Genomic DNA, 16,207 nt, shown 5'->3' on the forward strand with positions numbered 1-16,207 from the left:
TGAGCTGAATGACAGATTGGCTTTATGATTTAGCCTTTACCGTGGACATACTGACACGTGAATGAGCTGGACGTGAAGCTACGAGGGAAAAAACGGTTTGTACATGAAATGCAAGCAAACGTCAGAGCCTTCAAAACCCAGCTGGTTTTATTTTCAAAGCAAATGTCAGATGAGTCTGATATGTACTGTTAACAAATACTGTTTTTTTTTCTTTTATTATCATTTTTTTTTATATACATGTATTGTATCTTGCGGTGACCCGGCCCGTCTGTCAAGTTTTAAAAGTCAATGCAGCTCCTGAGCCAAAAAGTTTGCCCACCCCTGATACAAACATCTCTGCCTGTGTGCTTAATGTATTTGTACACTGTCCTAATAAACTTCTAAACAAACAAACAAACTGATTCTCGTCCAACCATATTTGTCAACCGGAGCAACAAACGCTCAGATGACCTGGTCTTCTTGTAGGCATTGGAGGGGAGGTCGTTCTGGGCGACTCCAGAGTCCCGCTACGAGATATCTTCACTCACATGGGCGACGGCAGAGAAAGCTGGAGGAGGGCGAGTGGGAAGAAATCCTGAATTTTTTTTGTTATTGGACTCGGGCTTTTGAACAGAGGACGTTGAAAAGTGAACTGAACCGGATCTGTTGGTGTGAAAAGCAAGGCTCAGCTCTGAGTTGCATCATCACCTCTACAGGTGAATGTTTCGGATGAGCCCGGATTAATGTATTCAGGATGTGTCACGTTATGTACTTTCATCGTCTCCAGTGCTGCCACGGGCTAGTTTTTAATTGCCTTCCTTGAGACATGCAAACATCACATATACAGTGAGCAAACATTGTACGGAAAACCCGGGGGATGAGGAGAGTGGAGAGGCGTTCACACAAATATGAAGTGAACGCATGCATTTTCTGCACCGATAGTTTCTTTGGCGAAACCAAAGCACGTCTATAATTAGCAGTGTACCATTATCCCCCCACTGTTTATTCCCAAATAACATAACTCCTCTGTTTGCGGTCCACATATCAGCCGTGCTAACGCTTCAAATCTTCCTCACCTGCCGCTCGCGTACAGATAGATACGGAGCGCTTGCTGTGCGACAATAACCGCCGGAACGCAAAAAGGAACATTTCTGAATCGCGAGTGTTGCGACGCGTGAGCTGTGGATGCAAAACATTGTCGTGCTTTTTTTAAAGAGACGCCGTCTTTGTGCGATCGGTCATTCACAAAGTCGCCACAGTCGTGCTAAAACCCCATGCTATGTTTATGTTTGCGGTATATATTTATACCCGGCGCAATACGGGTGACCGTTCGCCCGCAGCACTCCGGGTAAACACTAGCCAGAGAAAAAGGAGTGTGATAGATGGATACGCTGGTGCGAATCCCGGGCTCTCGAAAGCGCCGTCCGATCGCGGCGATCCTGCTTACGACTACGTTTCACTCCAAGGACGCCTGACTTGTATCTTTTCCATCCCGTCTCTGTAAGTTAGCACTGAAAGAATGAATCCACCTCCAAATGCCTCCCTTTCAGAGCCGGCCAGAATGAATCAAGGGGATGCGGTGTGTTCAGGCCGGGCCCTGGTTGTACCGCCTTAGGCTTAGCTCGCCGTGGGATACCCCATGACACACCCCTCTTCTTGCTCCTATCACCGTCGGTGCGCGTCAGTCGCCTCCTATCTTCTGTGGCGGGGCCTTCTCGGGTCTCCTGGGACGTAGCTGGAGACGCTGCGGCGCTCAGATCTGCCGCAGCGTCTCAACAGGTGTCCACCTCTGCAAGCTTCATTAGGAATATTAAGGTTATTCAGCTTTCATCCATATCACTGTTGCCCGTATTGGCAGGAGAAGTAATAGATGCTTGTAGATCCAAACCAGGATCACCTCTTACCTCAGATTCAGGGAGGGTCCACATGCCGAGTCCACGGGGTTGCGGACCGTACGTCCCGTCATGAGGGCCACCAGGGGGACCTCTGGACCGCTGTGGTGCAGGTCCCGGTCCCGGTCTTTCTATTTCCGGGATCGCAAGCGGGGTGGCGGAGTTACGGTTGAGATCGTCGCTCTCGGGATGTTACGACGCCGTCCGGCTTTTCTTGACGCTCGCCTTCCGACAACCCCGGCCTCCAAAAAGCGTCCCCGACCACCGTGCGGCTCCATTGGTGCGGTGGTGATGGCGTACGCTTCAGGCACCTTGGTGAAGAATGCCGCAGGAGGCCTCGGCGTCCTCGTCCAGCACTCCGTCAGACTCGGATTTGTCCAATTTCAACCTGGTTCCAGCGTACGTCTCCCCTTACGGCATCCCGATCAATCCATTAAAGCGATATCAGAAATTGACCCTTTGAAGACGTGAGCCAGCAGGACCGGATAGAAACTGGTAGTTCAGATGTTCGGCATCAGCTCGTGATGATCCAGGGTGTTATTGTCTTCCAGGCTTGGTTGGATTCTCATGTTCTCCCCTCGTAGCATCATTAGATGGCCTCTCGTGCAGCAACGTCATCACGTCCCGCCGGATTCCATCCCCCCTTTCACAAAGCCCAGGAGGCCCGGCTGCCGACCTTCAGACCGGAGGGCCGCATAGACCCGAGCCAAACGCGTGTGAAAATATCATCCGAAAGCGAGCCCGGGCTTCTGGAAGCGTCCGATTCCACAGCGGGGCCACCGGAGGAGGAAGCTCACGGAGGGTGAGGGAGATAATGAAGTGAAGCTGGGAGAGACGGATCGATGCGGCAGGACCCCGGGAGCAGAAGGCGGCGGCCCCGGGGGGCCGGGAGGCCGGGAAAATAGAAGGAGAATAAAAACAGTGTCTGCGTTCACTCTCTTGTTTTTCACGGCTGTTAAATTTCATGGATTCATCTGGAAAGTTAATTGCCTGATGCGTTTGATAAATTAAAAAGGGATATAAACCGACCTGAATATAGAGTATGCAGACGCGGGAGGCTGGCCGCAACAGTGGGGATTCTCTGAAAATAATATTCCTGCAACGATAGAATGAACAACCACAGAACAAGACAATAAAAGTATGACACATGCAAGACGTTTAAAGGAGGAAAAACGCATGACTGACGCCGCGCAGTGACGCCGTCGATCGTATTCACGGACCGAGCGCGGAACCCGCCGAGAGCTGCGGAAAACCTGTCGGAACGCCGCTTTTAAATGGATTTCACCGAAAGAACGGGGGCGTCTTTAGCCGGTCACTTCATGGCCGACCACGCAGGCATCAGCGCGGGGAAAGAGCGCCGATCCAGCGCCGAGCCGAAGGCTGCGTGACGGTGAGCTGCAGATTCACCGGCTTTGGAAGCGGCAGCGACTCGCATTCGCTAAATACAGCGAGTTGATACCGTGTCGTGAGAACGGAGAAGATGGACCAGAAGATGCGGGAGAAGATGCAGATTCGTCACCGCCTTCAGGCGGCCTTCACCGCCTTTGAAAATAACATTATTGAGTCGAACTCGTGCACGAGCTGGAGGAGGCATCTGAAGGAACCCTCACGGTGGACCGAGGAGATGAAGAAGTGAAGCCGGGAGTTTTGAGGGATCTCGCTCTACCAGCTGAGCCACAAGCACCTCCGGCAAACAGCGTCTTCAACTTCACCTCCATGTTCTCCCCGGCTCAAGAAGGAGCAGGAGACTTCATCCATGGCCACCTACAAGGCTTCGCATGTGTGTGTGTGTGTGTGTGTGTGTGTGTGTGTGTGTGTGAGAGGTTTTGAGATGCACTTTCTTCTCCGGCATCTCTGGCCCTCTCGACTTCACCGAACCAAACAAGAGTCAAACACGAGCACTTTGTTGAAAGGCTGAGACATTTAAGGCTTTCAGAAGTTGAATCCTCAAATGATCTCTTGGTCTCCCGAAAGGGCAGATGCAGCCGTCTGAACCGAACTGGCACCAGCTAGTAGGACTCCCTAATTTAGAAATTGGCTGCAAATTCAATACATTCAGGCGGTTCTGACCTGAATAGTTCTTGTATTGTATGTTTGCCACAGGATTTCCCAGTTGGCTTTAGCCCCTCAATTATTTTCCCAAATTCTCCAACATTAATTCCGGAGAAGCGTTGGAACGGTGCCGTTGGAGAGACCGCCCAGGAGAACGTCTCCGATTTCCATCTCGATATCTCATGAGGTTCTCTAGAAAAAGTGATTTTGAGGATGTTCACTCAGGTGATGGCGGTTTTAACCCTCCGGATTAGTCAGTCTTCGAGCAAAGGGAGCGCGAACTCGAAACCGGTACCGGTGGAGAGCCCACATTGACCGGATCCCCGACCCGAACCTTCATCCTACGTCCAGCCTCGAGCTCACCCCAAACCCAACTCTGCCACCAATTTGAGAGCGGCGCCACCGGAAAGCCACCTGAGACAATGGGGACGGTCCGATTACCATCTCCATCTCAAAAGGCTCTTCAGATAAAGGATTTTGAGGACGGCTCCTTCGGTGACGGCGGTTTCGACCCCCCTCGCCCGACCTCAACCCTAAAGACCACGCCATCGTTGTTGGCTCGACCGTCGGCTCCCAGCGCTCCCAGATACCAAGGTGAACTAAGCGAAAACGCTGTCTCTGGAGCTTCTCCGTCATCCAGGTCATGGTGACTTCTTGTCGTGACAACCGGCGCCTTCAGAAGCGAAGGAGCCTCCGGGAGGAGGCGTGAAACGTCGCCAAGCCGAGAAATTCGAGATTTCGAGAAGAGTTCATGGCGGTGCACGGCGAGGTCCTCGCCCTCGCTGTGTTCGGCCACGACGGGGTCATTGAGCGTCCGAGGGTTTGCACTGACATAGCAACACATTTAATATGGTGGAGTGCAAAACAGGTACAGGTACAATGCATCAGATCCTCATATAGTGAAGCCTTTTTCCAATGTGAGCTTTCCGGACACATTTATTTGGGCTGATAACGTTACTCAAACACCATTGTAAACAAGAAAAACAGAAAGAAAAAAAAGGCATGGGCTCTGAAGGAGAGCTGCTCCAGAGACTCGCCAAGCTTTTGAAAATTCTCAACATTTCATCTTTAAACACTCTTAGAGATAGAAAAAGAAAATCTCGATATATCTTTTCAATGAATATTCATTACTTTTCTTTACATATTAATTCTTCTTTTTTTTTTCTCTCCAAGTATTGATCATTATAATATGTACAAATGAGGCCAAGACACTCCCATGACATGACTCTGGTTTTGGAAAATGACAAAGTAAGGCTGTATTCCCTGCTGATTGCATGCCTTCTTGGTGACTCGTATGCTCGTCTGTTCGGCGGGGTGAGGAGTTGGAGGCAGTGACTTGTTTTTTTTTTTTTTTCCTCTTCTCATTGCAATATCTTTATGTACAAAGGCTTTCCCGTCCCAAGTCGTCCCATTAGGAGGCCATCGGATAAATGCTTTCACATTTAGATTTTCAGTTTGTTTCCCAGTCTCTCGGCCGCGCTCTCTCGTTTTGTTTTTTTTTTTGCTGTTTTGTTTGTTTGTTTTCTCCCAAAAAAAATGTACTGGTATCAAAATGTCTGTATAGATAGTTGTACAGCGGGAAAAGTGCTTCCAATGTGTACGATCGAGGGCTTCTGTCAGTCCTCGATGTATGAAAAGAAGATTTTCTTTGCCGACGACGCAAAGTCTCTGTTCGTCTTTGTACAATGCCATGAGATAGTCTTCGATGAGATGCAGCTTGGAGGCCGGTTTCACAGCTTTCCCTTTTCTTTGACTCGCTCTGTCCAACGACAGTGTCTCTCCACGCTCATCCGGGCGTCTACTTTAGCAACCACTCGTTCACTGCAAGACAGGAGAAGAACACCTGTGAGAATGTAGATCCGTGTGCGCCGCCGCCGCAAGATAAGACGAGACAAGACGAGATAAGATAGTCCTTCATTAGCCCGACGGTGGGGAAGATCACGGTCTTAACAGCGGCAAGGACGGTCAGGACTGAACTAACTCGGTTTTCACACGCATGAACATACAAAACCAGTCACCGTGCTGGACTCTAAACACCTTTGCTAACGATACGGTCACTCTGGACGCTGCCTCACTGGCCTCCAGCACCACCGCAGGGGAACTCCAACCAGGACGAGTCCCATTTAGCTCCCACGTACAAAGAATGTCAAGGGCTACCTTCTCTTCCCCATGTAAGGTTGCAAAAAGTAGCAACATCCTGTTTCAAAAATTTGCATGAAAATTGGCAAAAAGGCCCCTCCTAGCCCCAGTGAGAAGGTCAAGAGTAGACTAAGCATGCAAAGGTATCAACGGGCGGCGTCGCGCTGCTAGCCTACACAGAAGGTCAAGGACGAGACGAGGAGAGCATGCCCATGGATAGAGAGAAGAGGAAAGCCAAGAGTCTTGGACTGAGTAGGGATTTGAATGTTGGGACTATGGATGAAGTGAAAGAGGACATGAAGATAGGTGGCGTGACAGAGAAGGATGCAGAGGAGAGGGTTAGATGGAAGCGGGTGATTGGCTGAGGCAACCCGAGACAGGAGAAGAAGAAGAAGACTTCAATTCACCGGCTAGAACGAAGTAAGCTAATCGAATCGTCCGAGTCCGCAGTTTCTGGCGAGTCCACTGAGGTGAGGCGATGTGCTGATCTTTTAATTCGTGGAAAAAACAAGCCTCGATAGCATCGGGCGCTATCCTCGGTGTTGTTAGGATGCTAAACCCTTTGTTTCGATGGGGCTGATCTTTGAGAACCCAAGGTTTGGCACACATTTCAGCCCGGCGTAAAGTCGCTAGCTTATGGCGAACGGATGCAAAACCTTATCTCTGTTAGGACAGAGGTAAGCGATAGTGTGGGCACTCTTGCCTTGCGGAACTAGACAGTGAATTCAATATGGCGTCCCTTTACTTCCCTTTCCTTCTCGTAACTGCACGGGCTCTCTTTGGATTCTCCATCGGCCGACTTCCAAAAACTTCCAAAAAATCGCCCGGGTTAAAGGGCGCGGTGACAGTGTGTGCAGTGCTGTAGGTAATGAATACACTCTTATAGCCAGTTTACATGGATTCCTTCCGCTGCGTTTCTTAAACCAGGTAGAGTTTGAAAAAGTGAGTTTTGTCACTCTGGCAAAGAAAAAAAAACCCAATGTACTATGTGGGAGATATAACTCCATATTACCATTTGCAAAGTAACACTTTTTGTTTTCTGGGTCTGCACAGGAGCACAAACCATCCCTGGATATCCAGTCACATCCCTTTCACTGTGTTTGTCTCAATACTGGAAGTTTTGGCAGAAGCAACAAACGCACCAAAAAAAAACAAAAACCAACAAGGAACAAATTAACGTGGCATTCCTGTCACGCCGTCCGGACAGGCTCCGCCTCCCCACGGTTGCCTTGTCCAGTATTCTAAAGCCTTTCATAGGTCTACGCTTGTCAGAGAAGGACAGAATAAACGTGGGTTCGACCTCGGTATTGGAGCTTCTGAGCCTTGTTGTTGGGACAGTCCTTCCCCTGCATGCTGAAGTTGATATTGGTGCGAATGCAGCGATTGTTGAGCGGCTGGATGGGACGAACGTTATCACTCATGCTCAGGAAGATCTGAGACGGCTGGTTCTGGCTCAGCAGCCGTAACGAGTGCATCTGAAAATGGGAGAAAGTCGGTGGAGGAACATCAGGCGGAGACGGTCTCGCGTGACTCGTGAGAATCGCCGGCGACGCTCACCTGCATGCGAGTAAGGTACACCGGTTTGTTCATCAGGATCCACGTGGCGGTCTCGAAGCACGGAGGGATTGTCATTGATCCGTCGTATGTGATAAAACTACTCGTCTCTGGATAAATCTCCTCTATGTTCAGCCCTGTCAGAAGATAAGCGTCGTCTGCAGGGAAAGAAGAAGTCACACAAGAAACAGCACTTTTAAAGTTTCACCAAAGAAAACGTTGCGCTTTTGTAAAACAGCCGTACATTAATTGCGGGCGCCGTGGAATCCCGTTCATCTAGACAACCCCAAATGTCCGTGGGGTCTCGGACAGAGCGGGGACACCCGGACCCATCTGAGCGCGACCGGACGCCATTTGCCGAAACTGAAACTCGCCCTCCTCTTGATCCGATGTCCCTTAATCCTCAGAGCCGCCCCTTCAGCTAATTTCATTTTATTTCCTAGTGTTTTTCTTAACTCTCTTGACATTTTCGGCGGGTAAGCAGCATGTAATCCCTCTTCAATACCCAGCGCTCTCATGTCTCCCGGCAAATCTGCTGTTTTTTTTTTTTTTTTTTGCTCTCAAATAGTGTGTATTGTTTATTGCATTAATGTGTAGCATAGCTGTCATACGTGTCAGCGTGTGTGTGTGTGTGTGTGTGTGTGTGTGCCCGAGTTGTATTTATAACCGGGTGAGTCAGAGCGTGCATGAACAATCTATTTGAGATATTTGTCGACGACCGTCATAAGCTCTGCCCTCCCTCCACGCCGCGCACGAGCTATCGCTAGCTAGCCTCCCATGGCCGCGAGGGGTCAGTGTGTTTATACAGCCACTCACTGCTCCTCCCATTAATCCAATTATTTGTCTCTTTTTTCAAGCCGGCCCCAGGCAGTATCTGTGCCGATTCTGCCTCCTCAATACAGCGGGCTGGCAGAGGGAAACCTCGGGAGAGCAGCTGTCGACTGCTAAATAACACACCGCTCCACCAACGGCCCCTCAGGCTACAAAGAGTTCCTGTGCAGAATTCGTTCCAACTCCACCCTGCAGCATCCCATCGCCTACCGCTTTGAAATGAAATGATAATTTTTAAGAGCGTAAAGACCGATTTTTACGAGACACCTAGCGAAAAAAAAAAAGGAGAAATACCAAAGATGTCGAGAGATACCCACTTACTTTTATACGTTATTCTTGTAATGGTGTCCCTGTTCAGCATTCGGTTCAGAAAGGAGTTTGATGTCTCAGCGATCTGGATGAGAAGACGGTAAAAACGGCGATAAGCGCTAAGAGATGAAAATGAATAATCATGAGGTGAATTGGAAGCTCATCTGACATGAACATTTCATCTACTTTACGCAGGTCTTCGGGGAATAATACTGGTTTTAATCCGTCACATTTCCATGTCCTTGAAATGCTCGACTAGAAAGCACCTGCACGTTCCTGTGGCTTCGCGCAAAAACAAAACCGCCACCCTGAGACAACGGCGCTTTTTTTCTTATCCAAACAAGGGCGTCGGTTTGTACGTTGAATTTTCGAAGTCCTAAAAAGTCACAAAGGAGACCGGAAAGGCCCGGCGTCTGGGAGGAACGCGTCCGACATCACCCCGAGATTTAGGCGCCCCCTCATTTATTTCTGTTTATCCACACATTTATTCGGCGGGGACGGAGTTAACAAACGCTCTCGGGTTCGTTCTTCTGCGTTTCGCTGCTCCTCAGGTCCCAAAATTCCACCGCTTTGTCTGTTTGCAGATGACGCTGTGATCTGCAGCCACAAAGGTGCAGGTCTGACCTGGGAAGGAACGGAGGTGGCCTTCAGGAAGATCCAATCCATGGGGGACAAGGAGAGGAGATGGAGGAGGTGGAAGAGTTCAAGAGCAGAGCGTCATCAATCCAGAGCCGGACGAATGTGTGACGGCAGGTTGGAACCGGTGGAGAAAAGAGTCTTGAAAGGAAAGGTGGAAAAGGTGGACGGAGGTGGAGAGCGGCCGTGGTGTTTGGACGCCGAGGAGAAGACAGGAGGCGGAGGTGAAGATGTGGAGCTACCTCTTTGGGAGTGAGGAGGATGGAGAAGATCAGGAAGGCACGTGCTAGATGTTCTGGAGACAAAGGAGGGATGGGGGTTGGAGGAGGTCTAGGGGAAGACCAGAGAGGAGAAGAAGTGAGCTGCTGCGGAGGTGGTTGGATGGAAGCAAGTGATTGGCTGAGGCTCCTGAAGCGGCAGCCCAAAGTCCTCCAGGCATCATGTCAGAACCACGTCCTGATGAAGACACCTGCAGGAAGCCCATCCTGTCAGGCATCTCCAGGAGAAGCCAGATGAACATCTCCACATGCGCGCGCCTCAAACGTTGTTGACAGCACATTTAAGGAGGTTTGTGGTTTTATCCATCCATCTTCTCCAGGGTCGGGTTGCTTCCTGCTCCCCGGCCACCTGCTCCGGCTCTTCTGGGATCCCCTCCTTGTTTTACGTTCACATAAATCCATCGTTTAAAGAGCTCTCATGCGTGTTGGCGCCGCCTCCCCTGGAAAGCCTTCTCCATCAGCACTACTCCTACGATTCATCCGGCCTTCGCCCGCACGTTTAAATATCTGCCAGATGTGTTTATAGCGGCGCGACGTCCATGATGGAAGAGGAACACCTCGTCCATGGAGCGGTCCCGCGCTGAGGACGACTCACCTTCATGAATATGGAGACGATCACCAGTCCGTTTGGGCTTTTGGCAGCTTCTGTGTAGTTTGTGTACAACTCGTGGTTGTAGTGGATGAGCTGCACCTGGATGGAGACGGAGAGAACTGCTTTAAAAAACATGGTCCGACATGTTTTTTTGACAGGTTAGAAACCAGGTGGCACGGCGGTGCAGCGGTTAGCCCCGCCTCCTGCCAGCGGGGGGTCTCTGATTGGATCCCCACGGGAGGCCTTCCTGTGTGGAGTGTCCATGTTCTCCCCGTGTCTGCGTGGGTTCCTCAGGGTTCCCCGGGTTCCTCCCGCAGTCCAAACACTTGCGGGAGCTTCACTGGAGACCCTGAACGGTCCGGATGTACGAATGGCCGCATGTCTCCGCACGAGGCCCGGAGGTGGACCTGCCTCTCAAGCAAGTGGTCTGGGACAGAGTCCAGCACCGCGGAGGGCGGGGTAACCATCGTGGAGAAGGAGTGAAGAATATCATCATGTACAGATTTATCACTATCATTTACTAGATATGGTAACGTCTTCTTCTTCTCCTTTGGGCTTTTGCCTTCTCCACAGGAAATCCAGCTTCTCCATCTAACCCTATTCTCTGGATCCTCCTCTCTCACACCGACTACCTTCATATCCTCCCTCATGACGTCCACCAACCTTCTCTTTGGTCTTCCTCTAGACCTCCTGCCGGGCAGCTCCACCTTCAGCAACCTTCTACCCAGATCTTCACCACGGTTTGGACATGAACAGAAGCGTGTTTGTGTCCAAACCGTCTCAGTCGTCACTTTGTCACGGTCATACATGTCCTGCACCCGCTCTTTCACACCAACTAACTTCATACCCTCTCTCACTAAGTCCATACATCTTCTCCATGACTTCCCCTGCATTTCATCAACTTCCTGCTCCTTGTAGCTCCTGTATCCCTGCCTTCTGTTCCACGCAGGCTTGTGTCGCAACCCCGTGAGTTCAACCCACGGTGGAGACTGTGGGAACAGACGCCGCTTCACCTCCATCTCGGGTTCTTGCCGCCGTCACGTTACCGCCGACTCCGTTCCTTCCTACGCTCAGAGGCGCTAATGCTAATGCTAACTCTCCTCCAGCGGCTCCACATTCCCCTCAGCTCCGCTCCAGCGCTGAGAAACCGCCAGGAGACGAGCTCCGGGCTCTCCGGCCCGCCCCGTCTGCTCCACGCCTCAGTCATGGCTTCAAGGTCTAATGAGAGATTTCCTAATCAGAATGCAGAGAGATCTTTTCTGCGTCTGCCGCTTCCCGGATGTCTTTCAGAGCTGCCGGAGTTTGTCCTTGAAACTTAAACAAAAGGAAAAAAATATGTTACAACTTTTCTCTTCAAGCAAAAGGATGGAGGGTATTGGTTAGCGTGTGCATGTGTGTATGTGTGTGTGTGTGTGTGTGTGTGTGTGTGTGTGTGTGTAATGGTATAATGGCTCCACACACATAGTGCTTTCATCACTTTGCGGTTTCAAAGAGATTTGCACTGGATGTTGCATTCACCCATTCACACACACACACACACACACACACACACACACACCAAGTTGCCTCCATCATCCTCTTCTCTCACTTACTCCCCCCCCCCATCCCTGGTCTTCCTCCCCCAACCTCAGTATCCTTCTCCCCAGATCTTCTCCATCTGTCCACATCCAAACCATCTCCAGAACATCTACCATGTGCTGTCCCTCGCTCCTGAGCCTCCCCCTCCTCCTCACTCCCAAAGAGAACCTCCACATCTTCATCTTTGCTGCCCCCTTTTCTGAAGGAACTCCTAAGAACGCTGAGATCGGCAGCCTTGAGCTTCTTCCAAGCTCCTCCAGGAGCTTCACTCACTTCACCTCAGAAGAACTCAAGCGATGGGGTTTGGACTTCTTGATTTTTTTTTTTTACTTATTTCCAAAATCGTCCAAACCACATACCCTGTGCGCGCACACACACACACACACACACACACACACACACACACACGAACGGAGCGCACACACCTCCCCGGAGAAGGCTTGTCCGTTCAGCAGATGTTCGGAGCCCTGGCCGTCCTCGCTGCCGAAGTGTAGTCGTATCTCCTCCAGACGATGGCTGTATGTCATGGGCCCGCCGGAGATGTTCACCAGATGCTCCTTGTCCAGCCGCAGGGAGACGTGGCGGCCCGTGTTGTACATCGTCCCCCCGACCTGGAGGACAGCGAATGACAGCCGACGCGGCGGCGTCGTGACGCAGATCCAGATAACGGATGTGAGATAACGGAGGGCTCGTGAAGGTCGGCCTCCACCGACCCGGGTTAGACCTTCTTTAATCGACCGATGAGGAAACAACTCCAGAACCGACGGCCATCTTTCTCTCGGACCCCTTTGGGTTTGTTTCACCGCGATCCAGCCAGAAGGTCCTTGGTTAGACCTTCCCGTGTGGAACCTCCACGGTCCAGATACATGCAGGAGGTTCACGGCTGAACCCTCACTGCCCTGTGAAGGAGAGGCTGGACGGATGCGTGTCTACATCTGCCAACATCTCGCCCATCACAGCTGGAGGCAGCGGCTCGTGATGGAACTGCAAATTTGGCTTTTTCACTCATTCATTTATTCATTTATTCATTCATTCATTCATTCATTCATTCATTCGTTCAATCATATATATGTATATATATATATATACATATTATGTACAGGACTCTATTGTGATAGAGTCCTTTATCTTCTGTAATGCAATTAAAAAAAACAAAAATTACTTTTTCATGATATTCTAATATTTTGAGATAGTATTTTTGAGGTTTCTTAAGATGTAAGCCATAATCAGCAATATTGAAATAATAAAAGGCTTGCAATATTTCAGTTGATTTGTAATGAATCCAGAATGTATGACATCTTTGTTTTTGTAATTGCATTACAGAAGATAAAGAACTTTATCACAATATTCTAATTTTCTGAGACAGTCCAGTACATACATATATACATATACATATATCTATATATATATATATGTATATGTATATGTATATATAAACTATTCTTTTAAAGGTTTCCAACTCCCTGCCTCTTGATAATCTGAAGACGGACTGTATTTTATTTCATTTATTCTATTTTATTGTATTTTATTTTATTTTGTTTTATTGTATTTTATTTTATTTTGTTTTATTGTATTTTATTTTATTTTGTTTTATTTCATTTTGTTTTGTTTTATTTTATTTTATCTTATTTTGTTTTATTTTATTTTGTTTTATTTCATTTCATTTTATTTTATTTAATTTCATTTCATTTCATTTTTATTTTATTTTATTTTATTTTATCTTATTTCATTTCATTTCATTTCATTTCATTTCATTTCATTTCATTTTATTTTATTTTATTTTATTTTATTTTATTTTATTTTATCTTATTTTATCTGTCTTGCAGGTTTGGGAGTTGAGTTTTGAGCAGCTCTGCATTTTCAGCCGATGTCTTCCACTTATTCTGACCCTCTTCATCAAGCATTTCGTCAGGCTTACGAGTCGGATCAGAGATCAGCCGCTTCTCTGGGTTTCGGGTGAAGATGAAGGGCGGGTGAAGCTTGAATCAGAAAGAACTGAGCCTCTACGTCGGGAATCACCGCGATGGTCAGGAACGACCGGGGGTTCGGTTTGGGAACCGGAACGTCCGAAGGCCTCGCGAGAAACGCTGCGGCACGGAGGGGCGGATAAGGATCCGCACGGGTTTATTTTGTTTATTTAAATGTGGATCGGCGCCGAGAGGAAGCGAGATATCAGCGTTCACCTCACGTTGCGGATCATCGCCCTCATCAGCCCCGTCTCCTCCCTGCTCCTCTCTCCGTTCACGTTCAAAATGATCGCACCCCCTTCCTCTAAATTCCCAGGGAAAGACGTCTGCCCGCACGCTGTGAATATTTCATGGCGCCCCTTGAAAATCAAAAGATTTGAAAGGGAAAGCGATGGAGGGTGAGCGCGGCGCCGAGAGGACACGAGTAACGGGGGTGGAGGAGAGACCACGCCTGATGAAAGAACATTTTCAGGCTGGTGGCAGACAAACCTCACGCTTATTAAAACCTCCTTCGGTTCTAATTCATGAGGCCGTTACGTCGCCGCCGACTCCCGGATGCGTGTCCTCCGGCCGCTCTGAAACACACCCGGCTGGGGAGGCGAGAGAATCCAGCAAGAAGAAGCAGGACAAGATCAACCTTCTTCTTCTGAACGGTATGTCTGATGCGCTACAATCTCCTCAAACATGCATTTTCTTCCACGGCTTCCTTCCTTCTCCCCGGTCAGCTCTGCTCCCGCAGGCAGTCGGCCCACAGACGGGTCTTCTTAGGAACCTCCTGCTTGTATCTCCAGGGAACATCTCGGCAGGGAGGCGTCCAGGAGGCGTCCCGGCCAGAAGCCGGAGCGGCAGGGCCGCTATCATTCTTCCGGCCGCCGCCCGCATTTCCGGATCCTTCATGAGAGCGAAGAGCAAGATCCTCGTTCACCTCGCTGAAGAATCCGCGTTACGTCCGATGTCCCGTCGATCCGCCTGTCGAACTTCCAGAGCTTCGCCGATGTTTCCGGCCGCAATCGATCGCCGAACGGAAATTCGAGCCGCTTCAACGCCGGGCCGAGGATTTGAACCCGAAAACCAGGAGGACACGCCGAGATCCTCAAAGGAATCCCGTACCTCAGCTCAACGCGTCGATATCTGGTGTATCAGTGACAATCAAACGTTTAATAAAAGGTTAATAAAAGCCAGGGAAGTTCTGTCGTCTCCCGCCGATCAATAACTGCTGGCTTTAGCATTTGGAGGAAATACGATTCCTCCACGATCAATGATCCCTCTCTGTGGCCTCACTGGCGGCCCGCCGCTCGCCGGGGATCCACAGTTTCCCCCAAATCCCAAAAAACACCGATCTTTTTCAAGGATTCGTCTGGTTTCGGGCCAGCAGAGCCTCCGCTACCTGCGCTAGCGTAAATATTCACGAGGTGACACGCTGCCGGACACGCCGGGGGCGACTTCCACTGCACGGAAAGCGCACGGAGGAGGCGGCTTCAGACGCCGCCGGAGCTCGAGGGACTCCAGAATAAATGTCCGGCTTGACGAAAGACAGCATTTGACTTGAGATGTGGTTTGGGCGGCGGGGCTGCAGAGCAGGAGGACGTAATCACACCATTCACATGTGCATTCACGTGCGTCGTCTTTCTGAAAAGACCATTTATCCCCGGCGAGGTAATTTCGCAGAATGCTCGGGTTGCGACGCAGAGCTGAAAGAGAGCGGCGCTCCCGGGAACCTCGATAAAAGGATGGTGACAACCGAAAACGTACCGGCGAATTAGAGATAATAGCTGGGGAAATGTAAACAAGACATAAAAAAAGATGGTCCGGCCCGGTGTTCCACGGGGACGGCGGCTCCGGGGGGAGGAAACATCTGCCGGTAACGAGGAAGCGCCAGGAACTTTGACATCGCATTAGCGCGTTGATCAATGGGGTCAATTAAACCCGACCCGTTCGTCGAGCGCCGCCTCCCGCCGGAGCGCGACGAGGCCGGGAGGAGAGTCTCGGGACGAAAAGTGGCCTTTCCGGGTCGGGGGATGAGATCCTGCCCCAGCCGGAGGAGCTCCGGTAGATCTGGCTCTCGTTCAGAAGCGAGGGCGGGAAGGAGCCGGAGATGTTCCGGTGCAGGATCTGCACCGCATGAAGACTCTGCACGGGCCTGTGGTGGTGAAGAAGGAGCCGAGCTGCGGGGCAAAGCTCCGGAGCTACGGTGCCAACCTCTGGCTGAGGCAAGTGGAGAACCCAAGTGCAGAGGAGACAAGCCCTCAGAGATGTTTATGCACGAATGGAAAGAAGACAGGAAGTTAGTTGGTCGCCGAGGAAAGGGTCGCATGGAGGCAGATGATTGGCTGAGGCAACCCCAGAAAGGAGAAAAAGAAGAAGACTTCAATTCACCGGCTTGAGCGGAGTCGGGGTTGG

At 50.2% G+C, this 16,207-nt stretch overlaps 1 protein-coding gene across 1 annotated transcript in view; it reads right to left on the bottom strand.

The window, feature by feature from the left end:
* Nucleotides 1–4,747: 4,747 nt before the first annotated feature.
* Nucleotides 4,748–16,207, bottom strand: part of ca10a (carbonic anhydrase 10 (inactive)a) — a 112,063-nt gene continuing 100,603 nt past the window's right edge. The window contains exons 5-10 of the mRNA XM_086140597.1: nucleotides 12,266–12,451; nucleotides 10,266–10,361; nucleotides 8,769–8,841; nucleotides 7,620–7,774; nucleotides 7,363–7,537; nucleotides 4,748–5,744 (exon numbers count right to left, since the gene is read on the bottom strand). Coding sequence (XP_085996723.1) covers nucleotides 5,722–5,744; nucleotides 7,363–7,537; nucleotides 7,620–7,774; nucleotides 8,769–8,841; nucleotides 10,266–10,361; nucleotides 12,266–12,451 — 708 coding nt within the window. The 3' untranslated portion in view covers nucleotides 4,748–5,721. The remainder of the gene's footprint in view (nucleotides 5,745–7,362; nucleotides 7,538–7,619; nucleotides 7,775–8,768; nucleotides 8,842–10,265; nucleotides 10,362–12,265; nucleotides 12,452–16,207) is intronic.

This window comes from Fistularia commersonii, chromosome 33 (genome assembly GCF_037954325.1).
Source record: "Fistularia commersonii isolate RoL2024-O1a breed Wild chromosome 33, RoL_Fcom_v1.0, whole genome shotgun sequence".
Taxonomy (NCBI): Eukaryota; Metazoa; Chordata; class Actinopteri; order Syngnathiformes; family Fistulariidae; genus Fistularia; species Fistularia commersonii.